Here is a 19,891-nt window from a genome sequence, read left to right as displayed (position 1 = left end):
TTTGGATCTTATTGTAGAGAATCAAGTGCAAACTTCATCCTTATCATAGATAGATACATGGAAAAATGAAATATTGTAACTTAAAATTTTCATTTCATAAGGTTTAAATACATTTCAGTACTGTAAAAGAAAAACTGAAGACCAAGTAAAACATGCTGTCACAGTCTTGAAGAAGTCAAGAAAAGGAAAAAACCCGAGTTTCGTGACTTAGATTTATTTCCTTCCTTTGCAAACCCCTTTTCTAAAATGTTGCCTCCTGAAAGTCTTCACAAACCAATTTTTGATGAATATCTTGTTGCATTCAATGATAACTCCAACTACTAACCCACTGCCGAATCCCATTGTAACTATAATCTTCCATACAAATCCATCTTGAGACCTCACATTTTGATCCTTTCCAACGGTAGTTGAAGGTGCTTTTGAGGAGGTCTTCGTATTACCACAAGGCTTTGAGAGAGGAGGTCCACACAAACCCACGTTTCCCTTGTACGAATCATTCTGAAATGTATCAAACTGCACCCCTTGTGGTATAGGTCCTATAAGATGGTTATGAGAGACATTGAAGAATTCCAGAAAGTTGAGCTGTTTTAGTTCTTGAGGAATATGTCCCGAAAATTTGTTATATGACAATTCCAATGATTCAAGATTCTTCAATTCCTTCAAGGATGATGGAATCTGACCCGAGAGATTGTTGTTTGAAAAATCGAGCAAATGCAGCCCCTTTAAGTTGCCAATGGATGTTGGAATCTCTCCTTCAAAGTTATTGTATGAAAAATCAATGGCTTTCAAGGCTTTTGAAATCTCTGAGTACATCCTTTCAATTCCTTTGTTATTTATTGTCAATGAATAGTGATAGTTGGCGTCATCATACATGCCAAAGGAGTAGGCAATGCGAACCATGCTTTCTTGCATATATGCTGCCTGCTGGTCAACATCAATGACTTTTAATGCTTTCCAGGATTGGAAGTACTCATATGGTAGCCTACCTTGAAAACTATTGTGGGAGAGATCAATGACATGAATGTTGGGAAACTCAAATCCAAACGCAGGATCTCCTATTTCACCATGAAATTTGTTCGAGCTTAGACTGAGAACTCTTAACTCTGGAAGATTTCCTAACCAAGATGGGAAAATCTCGTACATATGGTTGTTCTCAAAATCAAGAAACTCGAGCATTTTACAATTGGCCAATGATCTTGCCACTTGCCCGTGTAATTGATTATGACCAATATCAATCGACTTCAACTGGCATTCATCTGTAAATGTTTGAGGAATGTGGCCATGAAAGGAGTTGTTTCTGAGATTCAAAACAACCAAAGAATCGCTTAAGTTGCCTAAACATTGAGGAAGAACTCCACTCAGATTGTTATTAGATAGATCAAGGACTTGAAGCGAACTTTGACTACATATCAACGGTGAAATTTCGCCAACGAATTTGTTGTTGGAGGCCAAATAAAAAAGAGTATACATAGATTTTGCTGGAATTGGGAGAGATCCTTCGAGCATGTTAAACCTTAGGTCTAACGTGCGTAGGTGTTCCCATGGAAGAACAACTGAATGCCGATCAAAGCCTGTTAAGGAATTAAAAGAAAGGTTGAGATAGTCGAGAGTGTTTACACTTGTATTCCACAACCATTGAGGTATTTGACCACTGATATGGTTGTGAGACAGGTCTAGCCACTCCAAACTTTCTTGGTTTTTTAGGAAATCTGGGAACTTATCTAAGTTGCATGAAGCCAATCCCAGCAATTCAAGAGAAGCATTACTACTGATATTCGAAGTGAGTACTGTTAAATTGTTATATGATAACAGTAATCTCTTCAACTTTTTTAGCATTAAAAACATTTCTAGCTCCATTGGACCACTCAAGTTATTGCCATAGAAGCCGAGATATTCAATATTCTTGAGTTTAGAGATTGAGCTTGGAATAAGGCCGTCCAACTTATTGGAAGAAAGGTCCAATGTTTGCAACTGGGTGAGTTTGAATAGTTCAGATGGAATTTCACCATACAAATTGATTGCTTTAAGCTCTAAGACAGTGAGTTTGGTAAGCTTTCCAACCACAGGCAAGGAAGAAAGAGTTCGGGCAGTGAAGTTGTTGTTTGAAAGGTCTAAATACTTGAGCTGGGTAAGGTTTTCAAGTGAAGATGGAATGAATCCCTGGAAATTACACAGGGAAATATCAAGTTGCTCTAAAGAATCAAGATTTCCAATTGAAAAAGGTACCTCACCAAAGAAACTTGTGTTTGAAACATCAATTACCTTAAGAGGACTGCAGAAATGAAATTCAGGAAGCTTACCTCTCAGATCCTTGTTCCAGGCTAGCTTAAGTCTTGTGAGATTTGGGAAATGGAAAATTCTTTCTGGGAATTCCCCCTGCAATGAACAAGATTCAAGACCAATAGATGTCAAAGAAGTCATATTTGACAAGGTTTGGAGGGCATTAATTGAATTCATTACGACAAAGCCGAGATCAAGTTCCTTTAGGTGAGTTAAGTTATGAACTAAACTTTTCAGATCAGGCTTACAGAGCTTCAATGGTGAACGAAATAGAGAAGCAACAGGAACAAAATAATAATAGTTAAACAAAACAAACAGTAAACAAAGAATGTAATACGCGCGATTTACCCTGGTTCACCCAATGTAGGCTACGTCCAGCTGAGTCAATATTATTGCAATATGCCTCACCTCTCTCGTTTACAATGAATTGTTCTCACGCCCATAACAAGAGAAAAGAATGTTTATATATACAAGGTTTAAGGGATTAAACCTAGTTTTACTAGAATTCCTATTCCTAAGCCCAACCCAAAAAGGAATTAATAACTTAAAGGAATCCTACAGCGGTTATACATGGAAAAGCCCAAAACCGCCTACGGGCTCGGGGGCGCTGCCCCCGCGACCCCCGCCCGCTCACCGGTCAGCGGGACCCCCGAGTGCGTCTCCGTTACCCATTAATGCTGAAGTAGTCGACAACTCCAACAAATGGATCTTCTAAAGGTGGCATATTCAGAGATAAAGAGACCAAGTTGGACAATTGAGATATTTCCGATGGGATTTGGCCAGAAAATACAGAATGTGAGAGATCAAGATATGTCAACTCTGTAAGGTGTCCAAAACCTGATGGGATTTCAGAGCTATTAAAATGATTATCAGACAGATCAAGTTTTTGAAGGTGGGAAAGGAGGAAAAGAGTGCTATTAGAGTTGAAAGAGCCAAAAAGACAACTGCTGTTGAGTTTTAGGCCAATTACATGACCAGTATTTTCATCACACTCGATGCCATCCCATGAACAACAATCACCATTTTCTCCTCCGAGCCTCCATGAAGACACTTTTGGATAAGCAGAAGATTCATCAGAAGCAGACCTGTCAATGATAAAGCTATCCTTGAACTGCAACAAGGCATAGCTTTCATCGTTGTGGCACAACCGCTGCACTAAAGAAGAAGAAGAATGGGTGACATGCAAATGAAAGAACGAGATAACAAAGAACAAGTAAATGAAAAACAAGACTAGATTGAAGAAGGATCTCATGATGAAGCTTCAAAATATTAGCCTTCGAAAAGCAAGTAAGAGTGAAGAGGAGAAGTGAAATTTAGCGTATCTCTTACAACAATATATTGAAGTTCCTTATCCGTGGGTTAACTTTTTTCCATTGTCGTTAGTGGAGTTCAATTTTTTCCTAGGAGAAATAATTTTTTTCCCCTGTAGCTAGTCAAATCCTACTATTTAATTTATATGTGGTGAAACGACTTACATATACCAAAGTTTGCTACAAGACAAAGTTGTACCTAAAAGATTTGAAAATAACAAACACTCTGCTTTTCGCCATATTGGATTAAGAATTTTCATCTATTAAAAGATAAAAATGATGAAAAGATTGAAATACTCAACGATGTCTATTTTTAATATACGTCAGTAAAGGTTAGTGTCACTGTTTATCACTAAACTTTATAGAAAAATATAAAATTTGATCAAAAAATCGATTGATGATGCAAAAAGATTGTACAGACGGACTTGAGATGAGAATAAGATTACTATATTATCTTTTAATAAACATAAATCCTTAATAAAATATGATGAAGAAGTATTTATTTAAATCTTTTGAATATTAATTTGTCTTTATACCAGACTTTGATAGATGGAAGTCGTTCGCCTTTATATGTAGTGGTCAAGTCCATGGTGGAGACATTAAAAAATTCATTTTTTTGGTTTGAATATGCCTGGTTAATGATATGCTCTCTTTTTAGTCAAATCCAATATTATCAAATTGGCCGACAAATTAAAGATCACTGTTTATTTTCTCAGTCAATTGTATCAAATGTCACTGTTTATTTTCTTAGTCAATTGTATCAAATGTCTACATTTTGGCCTCCTCATTCTTCAAGGGTGATAGAAACTTTAAGATGTCAAAATAAATAAGATTAGGGATGACAATTTGGACAATTTAGTTCCTAAATTGACGGATCTTGGACAAAGATTTGTAAATTAGAATATGGGGTATACAATAATTGTGAACATTTCTTTTCCAAGTTAACGTATGTATGGAAGAAAAGTATAGGCATACTTGGTCCAATCCAATTTTTTTCCATGAACTAGTTCTACTTGTTTTCTTGTAGTTAGTTAAATTCAACATTTTCTACGGAGCAATAAGATCAAGGATGACAATTTTGAGCAAAACTTGACTTAGGGGTGTGTATGGGTTGATAATTTGGTTCAGGTTTTTTTTTTATTGAATCTGAGTTCTTCATTGGATTCCAAAAAGGGAGAAGAAAAGTTTTGCCTCTTCTTAGATTCAGTCTATTCTAGAATAATAATTGAGATTTTCAGTATCAATTTATATACTTAATTTTTTCTTTTATTTGCACAAACGATGTATATTAAATTTATAGGATAATTCTCTAATAAAAACGTCTTGATATTAGTTTCATTAAAATCATGCTTATATAACATCATATTTGAGATATTAAATCTCATTTTATTCCAATAAAAAATAATAATAATAATAATAATAATAATAATGAATTCAAGGACAAGGATTTCAAGATAAAAAGGTATATGAAATGGTGGTAAAATTGGGATATATGTAAAGGATTGGTTACTTTTAGCTTGTGCAGCTTTTTGACTTTCTGTTTGCCAAGGCCTGGTTTTTGTTATGGGCTTTGATTGTGAAGGATTGTTACTTGGAAGAGTAAACGAAATTTTCCCACCTAAGGTTATCCTTAATGGCACTTTCTCACCCAAAAAGTTTCAAAATACCATTTTTCCACCCAAAATTTATATTTTGTTACTACTCAAAGCCAATTCTGACCGACTGCAGCATCAAAAATTCTCTTCATTACCACCATTTAAACCTCTGGTCTCCTCTATATAAAACCTCTCTTACTCCGATACTTAATTTCTTTGTTTTAGCTAATTTTCAACTGATTCCAATGACAAATATTCAATTGGCCACCACCATTCGATCACCAGCCTCCACTCTATAAAACCCCTCTCACCCTATCTCTTAGTAGCTCGTCGAACCTCAGTTGAGAAAATGAAGTGTATTTTGGATATGAACAGAATATAAACTTTAGACAAGAAAGTGTTATTTTGAAACTTTTTTTATAGGAAAATGTCATTAAGGCAAACCTCAGTAAGGCAAACCTTGGGTGGGTACTTGAAATATTTAGAGTCATAAATACCTAATACCACTAAAGAATCAAGGTTTCCAATTGAATGGAGAAATTTATTAAATGGGTACGGAAAAGATCATGAGGTAGCATTAGAGCAACTATACACTAACCGCTTCAACTTACCCACAGGTTCAAATTTTTTTTGCTGTATCCTGCACTCTTCTAGATTTACCTTGTAGTTTTAGTTCATCATAATCCTATGTGATTTGTCTTGACAACGTGGGGAGCTACAATAAGTGAAGGAATGTTGTGCTTCCATTTTTCTTTTGTTATCAACATATAACATGATCAGAGTTTTTTACTTGACTTTGTTATAACTAATGGATTAAATGAATCTTTACCTGCATGGCAGCGATCTGTCTCTGTTCTCTAAATGTACACATTGTGGTCAAATAATTTTTAAGGTGTGTCCATGTATATCAATTCTTATTTGTGATCAGATGACTTTTGTATAATTATTCAACATTTACCAAATGAACGAACAGATCTTCTGTCTGTAGTAGCTGTCAATATCTGACACATTGGACAACTAATCTCCATTTTCAGTGTAGCTATAAAAACCATAATGTTCTGGGTCATTCATATATTTTAATTGGAGGATGTAAAGGACTAGAATTTGATATGATATTTAACTTCAGTTGGTTGGTTCTAGGAACCTCATTCATTGTAGCACAGGAGTTTAAACTAGCTAATATTAAGAACAAAAAACGTGTTTTCCCTTGTAACTTCCAAATATGTAAGTATCATTTTAAATCTTTAGAAGAAACTATATTTGATACAGTTGATTCCTTTTCATATGCAGTTTGGCGGATTTGATAATGTAGGAGCATATGCAGTCATAAAGCCTCCTAAGTTTGATTCTCCTATGTTCCTGCCGCTCAAAGCTGCAAAAAGACCCGAGGTAGGAATCTATCATTATTTCCTTTGTCCCTGATGTGGATGAATTTCAGCATGGTCAAGCTATCTGGCTGTAGATTCAAGAGATTATTTATAATCTTGTTAAAAGTTTCCTTTATTATCTGATTCTATTTGTTTCGTAGGTACCTCCTTATGATAGTTTTCTATACGAAGACTTTGATTCAGATGGAGCAGAAGACTTTGTATCGAAGGATTCAGAGGAAGAACATGACTTGACATTGACTGATGCAATTGAAGGACGAGACATGACTTTGAATGAATTCTGGGTTGAGAATGTTTTTCTTGAAATTTAATATGCTGAAGTTTTGAAGTATCTTCTGGATTTTCTCTCTCTCTTTCTCTTAATCTTGGAATAAATAGGAGACCAACATAGAACTGAACAAAAAGATGCTAGCTCAAGGAGAAAAAATTAAACAACTAGAGAGCCTTGTTGAAGAGTTACGAAAATAGCAGGGTGATCGCTCAAAGAGGATGGAAGACATGTTAAGTACTCTTTTACAGCAATCATCTCGCAAAGGTCGTGGCAAAGGTACTGCTTAGAATATATTTTTGAAAAGTTGATGTTCACTTGCAAGTCTTCTTTTGTTTGAGAGTGTAATATTGTTTAGGAGAGTTTAGCCTAGGAGTGAATGTATTGTATGCATAACAGGAGCCGAAAGCATTTTGACAATGCTCTAACTGGGAAGTGTAATGGCTAATGGCTATAGGATATACTGGTAGGGGAAAAGCTTTATGTTCTTGTAAGATGGTTATAAGAAATGTCGAAGACTTCCAGCAAGTTGAGCTGTGTGAGCTCCTTGTGGTATACGTGATTCGGCCAGACGGTCTACGTCCAGGGGTGATAATGACAGTTTCACTACATGAAGAAGAAATTTTACAACACACTCTCATGCTTCCCTTAATAGCCAATTATTACGAAATCTCAAGCAAAATTCGGTCAAGAATTACCATGTATAAGTCTCTCAAGATGATTAAAATATAGAAGATACAAGGCTTATGTACAAATAAAAAGGACAAATGATAGATTCGCTCTAAGTTTGATCCAATATATAATATATTTTAATATTGTGTCTAGTATTTTGTTTTCAAAAGGAAATTTGAAAATGAAAAGTTGGAGTTTGCTTAAGTGATCTCATACACCAATTTAATTCTTTATTAAGAAATTTACCCTTTTTTTGTCTTTTAATATGTTTGAATAAGACTTAAATATAACTGAGTGATTTTAATATTGACATCATTATTTTAGGAGATAATTATTTTTTTTTAGAGGATTAATTCAAAAGTTAATATATGGTTGAATAATTCAAAACAAAAGCCTACAAGTATACAAAATCGGTGTGCAGAACCCTTCCTCAACTCCCCTATTTTTGTTCTCTGTTTCTAGCAACACTGTCTCCCTCTTTTCTCTGTGAATTTGTGAGCCATGAAATCAAAGTAGCGTTATAAATGGCCAACATGTTGTACTTTTCCTGAAATCCTTATCATGATGCTCTTTAAAAATTCAACATTCTCATAAATATTGTGTAGATGGAAGATTTGAATATTGTAACTAAAATTTTTATTTAATTAGGCACAAACAAAAATTTAAATTGCATTTAATTAGAAAGAAAAACATGGGAAGAACTCAACACCACAGTAAAACGTGCAACCACAATCTTGAGAAAGCAAACAGACAAGAGACATAACAGAATTCCCAAATTTTGTGACTTCAATTCTATTTACCTTTACTGCTAATCCTTTTTCTAAAATGGTTGCCTCCTGAAAGTCTTCACAAACCAATTTTTGATGAATATCTTGTTGCATTCAATGATAAATCCAACTACTAACCCACTGCCGAACCCCATTGCAACTATAATCTTCCATACAAATCCATCTTGAGACCTCACATTTTGATCCTTTCCAAAGGTAGTTGAAGGTGCTTTTGAGGAGGTCTTTGTATTACCACATGGCTTTGAGAGAGGAGTTCCACACAAACCCACGTTTCCCTCGTACGAATCATTCTGAAATGTATCAAACCTGTCACCCCTCGTGGTATAGGTCCTATAGATGGTTATGAGAGACATTGAAGAATTCCAGAAAGTTGAGCTGTTTTAGTTCTTGGGAATGTGTCCTGAACTTGTTGGAGACACATTCCAATGATTCAAGATTCTTCAATTCCTTCAAGGATGATGGAATCTGACCCGAGAGATTGTTGTTTGAAATCGAGCAAATGCAGCCCCTTTAAGTTCCCAATAGATGTTGGAATCTCTCCTGCAAAGTTATTGTATGAAAAATCAATGCTTTCAAGGCTTTTGAAATCTTCGAGTATATCCTTTCCATTCCTTTGTTATTTATTGCCAACGAATAGTGATAGCCGGCTTCATCATACATCCCAAGAAGTAGGAAATGCGAACCATGCTTTCTGGCATATATTCTTCCTGCTGGTACATCAATGACTTTCAATGCTTTCCAGGATCGGAAGTATTCATATGGTAGCCTACCTTGAAAACTATTGTGGGAGAGATCAATGACATGAGTTGGGAAACTCAAATCCAAACGCAGGATCTCCTATTACTCCATGAAATTTGTTCGAGCTTAGACTGAGAACTCTCACTCTGGAAATTTCCTACCAAGATGGAAAAATCTCGTATATATGGTTGTTCTCCAAATCAAGAAACTCGAGCATTTTACAATTGGCCAATGATCTTGCCACTTGCCCGTGTAATTGATTATGACCAATATCAATCGACTTCAACTGGCTTCATTTGAAATGTTTGAGGAATGTGGCCATGAAAGGAGTTGTTTCTGAGATTCAAAACAACCAAAGAATTACTAAAGTTGCCTAAACCTTGAGAAGTACTCCACTCAGATTGTTATTAGATAGATCAAGGACTTGAAGCGACTTTGACTACAAATCAATGGTGAAATTTCGCCAATGAATTTTGTGTTTGAGCCCAATAAAAAAAGGTATACTTCAATGTTGCTGGAATTGGGAGTGATCCTTCGAGCATGTTAAACCTCAGGTCTAACGTGCGTAGTGTTCCACGGAAGAACAACTGAATGCCGATCAAAGCCTGTTAAGAAATTAAAAGAAAGGTTGAGATAGTCGAGAGTCTTACACTTGTACTCCAAACCATTGAGGTATTTGACCACTGATATGGTTGTGAGACAGGTCTAGCCACCCCAAACTTTCTTGGTTTTCAGGAATTTGGGAACTTATCTAATTTGCATGAAGCTAATCCTAACAATTCAAGAGAAGCATTACTGCTGACATTCGAAGTGAGTATGTTAAATTGTTATATGATCCAGTATCTCTTCAACTTTTTTAGCATTAAAAACATTGCTACTCCATTGGACCACTCAAGTTATTGCGATAGAAGCTGAGAAATTCACCATTCTTGAGTTTAGAGATTGAGCTTGAATAAGGCCGTTCAACTTATTGGATGAAAGGTCCAATGTTTGCAACTGGGTGAGATTGAATAGCTCAGATGGAATTTCACCATGTAAATTGATTGCTCCAAGCCGCAAGACAGTGAGTTCGGTAAGCTTTCCAACCACAGGCAAGGAGAAAGAGTTTGGGCAGTGAAGTTTTTGTTTGAAAGGTCTAAAAACTTGAGCTGGTAAGGTTTTCAAGTGAAGATGGAATGAATCCCTGGAAATTACACAGGGAAAATGAAGTTCCTCTAAAAAATCAAGGTTTCCTATTGAAAAAGGTACCTCACCAGAGAAACTTGTGTTGCGATATCAAGTACCTTAAGAACTGTAGAAATGAAATTCAGGAAGCTTACCTCTCAGATCCTTGTTCCAAGCTAGCTTAAGTCTTGTCAGATTTGGGAAATGGAAAATTCTTTCTGGGAATTCCCCCTGTAATGAACAAGATTCAAGACCAATAGATGTCAAAGAAGTCATATTTGCCAAGGTTTGAAGGGCATCAATTGAATTCATTTCGACAAAGCCGAACAAGTTCTTTTAGGTGAGTTAGGTTATGAACTAAACTTTTCAGATCAGCTTACGGAGCTTCAATGGAGCTTCTAATGCAGGCGGCATATTAAAGAATAAAAAGACCAATTGGATAATTGAGATATTTCTGATGGGATTTGGCCAGAAAATACAGAATGTGAGAGATCAAGATATGTCAACTCTGTAAGGTGCCCAAAACCTGATGGGATTTCTGAGTTATTGAAATTTTACCAGAAGATCAAGTTTTTGAAGGTGGAAAGGAGGAAGAGTGCTATTGGAGTGGAAAGAACCGAAAAGACAACTGCTGTTGAGTTTTAGGCCAATTACATGACCAGTATTTTCATCACACCTCGACGCCATCCCATGAACAACAATCTCATTCTCTCCTTGGAGCCTCCATGAAGACACTTTTGGATAAGCAGAAAGTTCATTAAAGCAGACCTGTTAATGATAGCTATCCTTGAACTGCAACAAGGCATAGCTTTCATCATTATGGCACAACGGCTGCACTGAAGAAGAAGAAGAATAGGTGACGTGCAGATGAGAGCGAGATAACAAAGAACAAATGAATGAAAACAATGAATGAAAAACAAGACTAGATTGAAAAGGATCTCATGATGAAGCTTCAAAATATGTCTTAGAAAGCAAGTAAGAGTGAGCAATGGTAAAATTGGTATATCTCTTACACAATATATAAGTTCCATTGTGGTTAGTGAGTTCAATTTTCCTAGAAAAAAGAACTTTTTTCCCTTGTGCTAGTCAAGTCCTACTATTTATATAGGTGTCCCAGTCACTTCTTTTTTAATGCTAGTGGACGCATTAAAAAATTCTTAAGCGTCTTGAAACAATTATAAGATTGAAGAATGTAATGGTGAGAATATTGTCTCTACTATTGATTCATATGTTTGATTTAAATCCAATATTATCAAAGTGGTCGACAAATTAAAGATCAGTGTTTATTTTCTCAGTCAATTGTATCAAATGTCTACAATTTGGCCACCTCATTCTTCAAGAGTGATAGAAACTTTAAGATGTTAAAATAAACAAGTTTGTGCAGCTATTTATTTATTTCGGAAGCTTGTGCACAGAACCCTTCCTCTGCTCCCTTGTTTTTGTTATCTGTTTCACCAGCAAATTTTCAGAATTTTTTTTAACCAGTTTCTAGCAACACTTTCACTCTCTTTTCACTGTGGAAAATTGGAAATTACAACCAAGAGGAAGAAATCCTTAAGATGTGGGATATGTTGTTTTCTATAGCGAACATGCTCATCTACCTCGATCTTTTCATGTATAAGTCCTTTGGACATGGAATTTGTTATTTCAATGGTGAAGCAATAACTCATTCTTGACAGTCTTATTATAATGCTATTCAACATTTTTCATATTTGTTAATGCGTGATTTTGACACCAACTAAATGTACGTGGGAAATACTGAGCTGACTCAGAAAACACAAGTGTACGGGGGTATTGAACTGAGTAAAAGATGAAGAACGGTATTTAAAGTAGTTCGGATGCTTAAAAAAGCGAATCCTACGTTCACTGGTATTGTATTAATATATTTTAGATCAGGTCGCGTTCAGCGAGCTGACTTACAAGAGAGAGAGAGAGAGAGAGAGAGAGAGAGAGAGAATATATATATATATGCTATTCCAGAGAGAAATTAGCTAATCCCACAAACAGGAGAAGAACCCTCTATTTATGGTGGGATGAATTGAGGTAATGATTACTAAATCAAGGAGTGGGTCAAATTGCCGTGCAAATCCTTCCTTGTGTCCCATTATTCACCTGCTTGAGTGATTTATTCGACTCTTGCAGGGATTGGACACGTGGATCGCTTCCAGCCTTTCACCAGCCTGGCGCACACCTATTGCACTGGCAAGAGCATGCCGATTGCGTCAACGTGCGATGTGGCTGCATCTGAATGGCTACTGGACTTACCTAAGCTCTGACCACTTACACTGACAGGGCTTTGCGTCAGCCCTACTTTTCCAGGCATAACAATATTGTAGCTTAATTTTTTTTTATTTAATACGGGACACATAAAACTTCAACTTTCTCAGACTTTTTTGCCCCTTTTTGTAATCTCTTTTCTAAAATGGTAACCTCTTATAAGTCTTCACCTACCAATTTTTTATGAAGATCTTATTGCATTCAATGATAACTCCAACAACTAACCCACCCAATGCCATATCCCATTGTTGCTATTGTCTTCTATACAAAATCCTCTAGAGTTCTGAAATGTTGATCTGTTTCAAAAGTAAACTTTTTTCTGTTTGTGGTTAGTGGAGTTCAATTTTTTCCCCTGTAGCTAGTCAAGTCCTACTATTTATATAGGTGGTCAAGTTCAAGTCTTTTTTAATGCTAGTGGAGTTCAATGTTATGCTCTGTTTTTGGTCAAGTCCAATACTATCAAAGTGGCTGACAAATTAAAGATCACTGTTTATTTTCTCAGTCAATTTCTGGGCCACCTCATTCTTTGTTGAGATTAAACCAAACTCAATCCTAACTATTATCACCAGCAAACACACAACCAACAGACAAATCAATCAAGAACACGAACGATTTTACCATGGTTCGTTTATTCCAATGGAATAAACTACATCTACGCTGAGCTCCAAGTAATTTGGGACTCACTACATTATAAGGATCAAAATCTTACAAATAAAAACCAATCACACCGAAAAATTACCCAACTCTCTCACTCATACAACAATCCCTCAAATCACCCAGTAATCCCAACAAAGCAAGACACGAAAACAATATGTCTACACCAGAAGAATAGCCTATTTCTTCTACCCACAATATTCCCAAATTGTGACCTGATTACACGATTTGATTGAGAGCCTAAATCAAGAACCCTAACCCAGTTGCAATCGCGAGAGAGAGATTTCATTCACTGTTATATTTTCTGAACACTTTAGCTTTATATACTTTGACTTGCTGGACTAATTAGAGCCGTTGGATCAGGCTGGATTCGACGGCTGAGATTAGTCATTTGATTTAACTTCAAAACGACAACATATCGACAGATGCAATGCGACACCATTTAAAGCTTCACTCAACAATCTCCACCTTGAAGCTTTAACACATCATCAGATAAAAAAATAAATAAATAAATAAAAAATAAAAAAATAAACCTTACCAGTGCAGTTTACTCACAAGTCACTTATCATAGCTCGATTGCTGCAGGTCATTTAACATGTAGTAAGTTCAAGCAGTGCTTGAACTTGGCTGGAGAGACCACCTTTGTTCCCATATCTGCAGGGTTGTCCTCGGTTGGCACCGTTTTCAGAATGATCACGCCTTTATCCACCAGCTCGCTCACAAAATGGTATTTGACATCAACATGTTTGGTCCGTTCGTGGTAAACAGGATTCTTGCACAAATGGATGTCACTTTGGCTGTCTGAATAAACAATGACTGCACCATCGAGTAGCTCAACTTCTGATAGTAGCCCTTGAAGCCAAAGAGGTTTTTTGAACACGTCTGTCACAGCCACATATTCTGCCTCGGTGGTGGACAGGGTAACGATTGGCTGAAGCTGGGACTTCCAGCTTACACAGTTTCCTCCCAAGGTGAACAAATATGCAGTGGTAGACTTTCTTGAATCTTTGTCACCTGCAAAATCAGAATCTACAAAACCTACAAGATCAAGTGATCTTTTTCCATATTCCAAGCCAACATGCAAAAAGTTATTAATGTACCTAAGCAACCATTTGAGAGCAAGCCAATGTTCAAAACCAGGATTTGACATGAATCTACTTAAGAGTGAGACTGCAAAGGAAAGGTCTGGTCTAGTGCTAATCATGGCATACATGACTGACCCAATTACATTAGCATATAGGATGTTTCCAATTTTAATTAAATCAGCATCTGTTTTGGGGCATTGTGATTTACTCAACATAAAATGTCCAGCCAAGGGTACAGTCACCATTTTGGAACCTGCCATGCCAAATCTAGACACCAATTTTTGTAAATAGGAAGTCTGGTGGGCTTTTAGTTCATGATTATTCCTATTTCTATCTACGATCATGCCTAGAATCCCTTTTGCATGTCCTAAGTCTTTCATATCAAATTCAGAGTTTAACTAACCCACCTAATGCCATATCCCATTGTTGCTACTGTCTTCTAAACAAAATCCTCTTAAGTCTTGAAATGTTGATCTGTTTCAAAAGTAAACTTTTTTATGTTTGTGGTTAGTGGAATTCAATTTTTTTCCCCTGTAGCTAGTCAAGTCCTACTATTTATATAGGTGGTCAAGTCCAAGTCTTTTTTAATGCTAGTGGAGTTCAATGTTATCCTCTATTTTTGGTCAAGTCCATTATTATCAAAGTGGCTGACAAATTAAAGATCACTGTTTATTTTCTCAGTCAATTTCTGGGCCACCTCATTCTTCAAGAGTGATGGAAACGTTAATATTAAAACTTTGCATGACGGGTCTCCCTTCTCCTTGACCGTAGGCTGAACGTGGAGGATTCCACTTGTTCAATATTTACTAAATAAACGAGTAGATCTCCTATCTCTGTTTGTAGTAGCTAGTAAGAATCTGGTACATTGGACAGCTAATTTACATTTTCAATGTAGTTATAAACATTGTTTTAAAACCTAGACGAGAGGGCAATCTGTTCTGTTGCTTGGGTCACAAGCCAACAAGTTGGACTGGTGACATCAGCAATAATTTAATTTTTTAAAACATTGCAAATTAATCCCTTAAATTTTAGTATATTACAAAAGCTGATAATTCGTTTCTAACTTCTATAGTTATATACCCACGGAAGAGGAAATTCACAAGACTAGCCCTAATCTCATAGGTGATCGAACGACCGCCCCCAAAATATTTTAAATTAGTCCCTCAAATTTTTATCTATTTCAAAAATACGCCAAAAAATCACCAATTAATCCCTAAACTTTTGACATATCTCCAAAACACCCCTAAAAATTAAAAGTAGTCCCTATAAATTTGAAAAACTACAAAAACCCCCTAAACCCTAAATTGGACCAGAGAGGTTGCAGATCCCGATTGAACTAACCGGTTCGGTTCGGGTTTTAAAACAGAGGCTATAAATACCATAATGTTTTGGGTCATTCATATATTTTAACTAGAGGATGTAAAGGACTAGAATTTGGTATGATGTTTAACTTCAGTTGGTTGGTTCGAGGAACCTCGTTCATTGTAGCACAGGAGTTTAAACCAGCTAATATTAAGAACAAAAAATGAGCTTTCCCTTGTAACTTCCAAATACGTGAGTATCATTTTATATCTTTAGGAGAAACTAAATCTGATACAATTGATGTCTTTTCATATGCAGTTTGGTGGATTTGATAATGTAGGAGCATATACAGTCATAAAGCCTTCTAAGTATGATTCTCTTATGTTTCTGCCGCTCAAAATTGCAAAAAGACTCGAGGTAGGAATCTATCATTATTTCCTTCGTCTCTGATGTGGATGAATTTCAGCATGGTCAAGATATCTGGCTGTAGATTCAGGAGATTATTTATAATATTTGTTGTAACTAAACTACAAAAGCCACAGATCAAATATATCACACACACCACAAAGAAAAATAAGAATCAATCACAACACACAGATTTTACCATGGCTCACTTATCCAAATTGGATCAGTTACGTCCACATTGAGCTCTGAAAATGGGAGAGCTCGCTGCACTACTTATTATCAAGATTCAACCAAGAACAAGGACAAATCAAATCACACTCTCACCTATTACAAGTAATCTTCACAGTAACTAATCCTATAGATACTCACCTGGAATCCCCAAGAACAAGAGCAAAGAAGCCCTCCTGATTGACTAACAAATCACTCAATCACACTAGTTACAAAGATTAATCTTAGACCTATAACAGAGAGAAAATCACGAATATAAAGGTTCTTCAATTAGAGACAAAAACGCATCATCCATTTTACTGTGCAGTGCCCCCTTTTATAGTGTTGACTTAGTGCAGCTTCTCAGCCATCAGATCGGATTTGATCCAACGATCAGGAACCATTAAGAGACAAATATCAAAGTGCACCGTTTCATTTAGGCTAAAAAACTGCATTGTTTTAGTCTTCACTTCAACAATCTCCACCTTGAAGACTTGAAACCTAAGCAGTGCAGCTCAGTCTAAACCATGTCCCTCATAGCTCTAGGTCACTCCTGATTACTCCACTGACAGCAACTTCAAGCAGTGCTTGAACTTTGCTGGTGTAATGATTTTGGTCCCCATATCTACTGGATTTTCTTTAGTAGCTACCTTCTTCAATTCAACTACTCCTTGTGCAACCAGGTGTCTCACAAAATGAAATCGGACTCTACATGCTTGGTTCTTTCGTGATAGACTAGGTTTTTACTGACATGAATTGCACTCTGGCTATCAGAGTAGATTATGACTTTCCCATCAAATAAATTTGCTTCTGATAACAATCATTGCAGCCATATAGCCTCCTTAAACACATCAGTTATGGCTATGTACTCGGCCTTAGTTGATGACAATGCTACAATGGGCAACAACTGAGATTTCCAGCTTATACAAATGTAAAATAGTATGCTGTTGTGGATTTTCTAGTGTCCTTGTCACCTACAAAATCAGAATCTACGAACCCCACCAGATCAAGCATAGTAGTTCTTTTATAGTATTTTAAACTAATACTTAAGGAACTATTAATGTATCTTACAACCCATTTCAGGGCAGTCTAATGATCACTCCTAGGGTTGGACATAAATCGACTAAGCAATGATATAGCAAATGATAGGTCAGGTCCTGTACTTACCATTGCATACATAATAGAGCCAATCACACTAGCATAAGGGACAATATCCATTGTTATCATATCAGCTTCAGTTTTAGGACATTGGTTTTTACTTAACATAAAATGGTTTGCTAAGGGCATAGAGATAGGTTTTGAGTTAGCCATTCCAAATCTGTTTACTAGTTTTTTCAAGTATGCTTTCTGATCAAGTTTTAACTCATTACTCCCCCTATCCCTAGATATAACCATGCCTAGTATTTTCTTTGCACTTCCTAAGACCTTCATATCAAATTTTGAACTAAGGTTATTCTTTAATTCTTCTATTTTGGACTTAGATTTACTGATTAGTAACATATCATTAACATACAACAAGAGATATTAAGGTAGATCCTTATCCAAATCAAAATAGAAGCAGTTGTCATATCTACTTCTTTTAAAACCCAGGCCCACTATGAAAGTATCAAATCTTTTGTACCATTGCCTATGGGCCTCTTTGAGGCCATACAAAGACTTATGTAACATGCATACATGATTTGGCACCTTATAATCAACAAAACCTACAGGTTGACACATATAAATCTGCTCATCTAAGCTTCCATGTAGGAATGCAGTGGTGACATCAAGCTGTTCTAATTCTAAATTTTGGTGGGCAGAGAGCATAAGTCTGATAGTCTTGTATTTCACAACTGGGGAAAAGACTTCATTGAAGTCTATTCCATCTCTTTTGGTATAGTCTTTGTCTACCAGCCTGAGTTTATACCTAAGGGGGTCAGAGGTTGTAATTCCATCTTTTATCTTATAAAGCCATTTACATTGTATAAGCTTCTGGTCTTTGGGTTTAGGTACCAAAGACCAAGTATTGTTTGCCTCTAACGAATGCATCTCTTCCCTCATTGTTGCTTTCCATTTGTCTTTGTCTTTGGACTTCATAGCCTCTTCATATGTTTCCGATTCTATCCTTTGGACTTCTATACCTGCAAGCAAAGCAGTAAAGATTAAATCTGCATAAGAATATCGTGCAGGTGGCCTTACCTCTCTCTTGGTTTTGTCTCTTGCTAGTTGGTACTGCTGTAAATCCACTGTTTGGGGTTCTAAGGTTTCTTCTACAACTTCATTTTTTGGTTGTTCAGGTTTTGATTGTTCTGTTTCTGCTTCAGTTTGAGCGACCAGGTCTGGTTGGATTTGAATAGGTTGATGTGGTATAGGTTCCACCTCAATTTGTGTACTTTTGGTGGGAATGGATGAGATCTCAATGTTTCTTGGTGTTCCTTGGTCAATGCAGTGGCTTTACAAGGGAATTCATTCTCATTAAACACCACATCTCGGCTTACTATGATTTTCACCCTTGGAGATTCTCTATCCCACAATCTATACCCTTTTGTGCCTTCTTGATATCCAAGGAATATGCATTTGGTGGATCTAGGCTCAAGCTTCCCCCCCCCCCAAAGTGTGTGCATAAGTTGTACAACCAAAGATTCTTAGGTGGCTTAAGTCTAGTTTCCTCCCAGACCAGATTTCTTCAGGACACTTCCCATTAATGGCAGTGGATGGGCTTCTATTTACTAGGTAGGTTGTAGTGGCTAAAGTTCCCCCCCAAAAAGTGCTTGGTAGCCCAAAGGTGAATAGAAGGCACCTAACCTTTTCTAGTAAGGTTCTATTCATTCTTTCTGCCACCCCATTCTGTTGAGGAGTCCTAGCAACAGTCCTATGCCTTAAAATGCCATGCTCTCTACAGAAATGATCAAACTTAGTATTGCAAAACTCTAACCCATTGTCAACTCTTAGGGTTATTACTTTCTTGCCTAGCTGGTTCTCAACTACCACTTTCCACTCTTTAAACTTGGCCAAGGCTTGATCTTTGGTTTTTAGGAGGAAGGTCTAGACTTTTCTATTGTAGTCATCTACTATTGATAGAATATAATTGTTCCCACCATGGGATTTAACTTTTTCAGGCCCCCAAAGGTCTGAGTGTAGGTATTCAAGGCAGTTTGTGGCTAGGTGAGTTCCCTTTGAGAAACTCAGTCTATGTTGTTTTCCTAACACAAAGTTTTCATAGAATTCTAGGTTAGAGATTGAATCCTTACCCAACACCCCCTTACTATTAAGGATATTCATGCCTTTTTGACTTATATGCCCTAACCTAAGGTGCCATTTTTGAGTTGTAGATAGTTTACTAGGAAGCAGAACATCATTAAAACATTCAGAATCAACAGTACCACATAGAATATAAAAACCATTTCTTTTTTCTCCTTTAAGGATTAGGTTCTGGTTTCTATACACGTTCAAGCATCCATTGCTAGCTTTGTAGAAACAGCCAGTCTCATCTAGGGTCCCTAAAGAGATGAGGTTTCTTTTTAAATCAAGGATATACCTAACCTTGGTCAACTTTACAAGTTTTCCATCAGTTAGTCTAAGGGTTACACTGCCTATACCCTTAACACTACACGAGAACTCAATGCCTTTCAGCTTCTGAAATCCTTGAGTACATTCTTTCCCTCCCTTTGTTATGTATTGTTAATGAGTAATGATAATATTCGTAAAACATGTTGAAGTAGAAACTATTGCCCGAGGCCAAACACTTGATGCATATATATTTTTTTTTTTTTGGTCTG

At 36.5% G+C, this 19,891-nt stretch overlaps 1 protein-coding gene across 1 annotated transcript; it reads right to left on the bottom strand.

The window, feature by feature from the left end:
* Positions 1-213: 213 nt before the first annotated feature.
* Positions 214-3,532, bottom strand: LOC116134226 (receptor like protein 27-like). Its single transcript, XM_031419897.1, has 3 exons — positions 3,071-3,532; positions 2,263-2,376; positions 214-2,160 (listed from the first exon to the last, which is right to left on the bottom strand). Exons 1-3 carry the CDS (start codon positions 3,530-3,532, stop codon positions 214-216), a joined length of 2,523 nt encoding a protein of 840 aa, XP_031275757.1.
* Between the last annotated feature and the right edge of the window lie 16,359 nt (positions 3,533-19,891).

This window comes from Pistacia vera, unplaced genomic scaffold (genome assembly GCF_008641045.1).
Source record: "Pistacia vera cultivar Batoury unplaced genomic scaffold, PisVer_v2 Contig284, whole genome shotgun sequence".
Classification (NCBI taxonomy): Eukaryota; Viridiplantae; Streptophyta; class Magnoliopsida; order Sapindales; family Anacardiaceae; genus Pistacia; species Pistacia vera.
The sequence above is the reverse complement of the archived record's forward strand: the minus strand, read 5'-3'. Positions and strand labels throughout refer to the sequence as shown.

Bases quoted from the DNA above. Each gene is read 5' to 3' on its own strand.
- LOC116134226 (XM_031419897.1), bottom strand. From the start codon at position 3,532: ATGAGATCCTTCTTCAATCTAGTCTTGTTTTTCATTTACTTGTTCTTT. The intron at 2,377-3,070 runs GTATTTTCTGGC...TGTTCATTGCAG, and splicing joins ATCTTGATCTCTCACATTCT to GGGGAATTCCCAGAAAGAAT. The intron at 2,161-2,262 runs GTAATTGATGTT...TGTAATTTCCAG, and splicing joins ATTTCTGCAGTCCTCTTAAG to GGATTCATTCCATCTTCACT.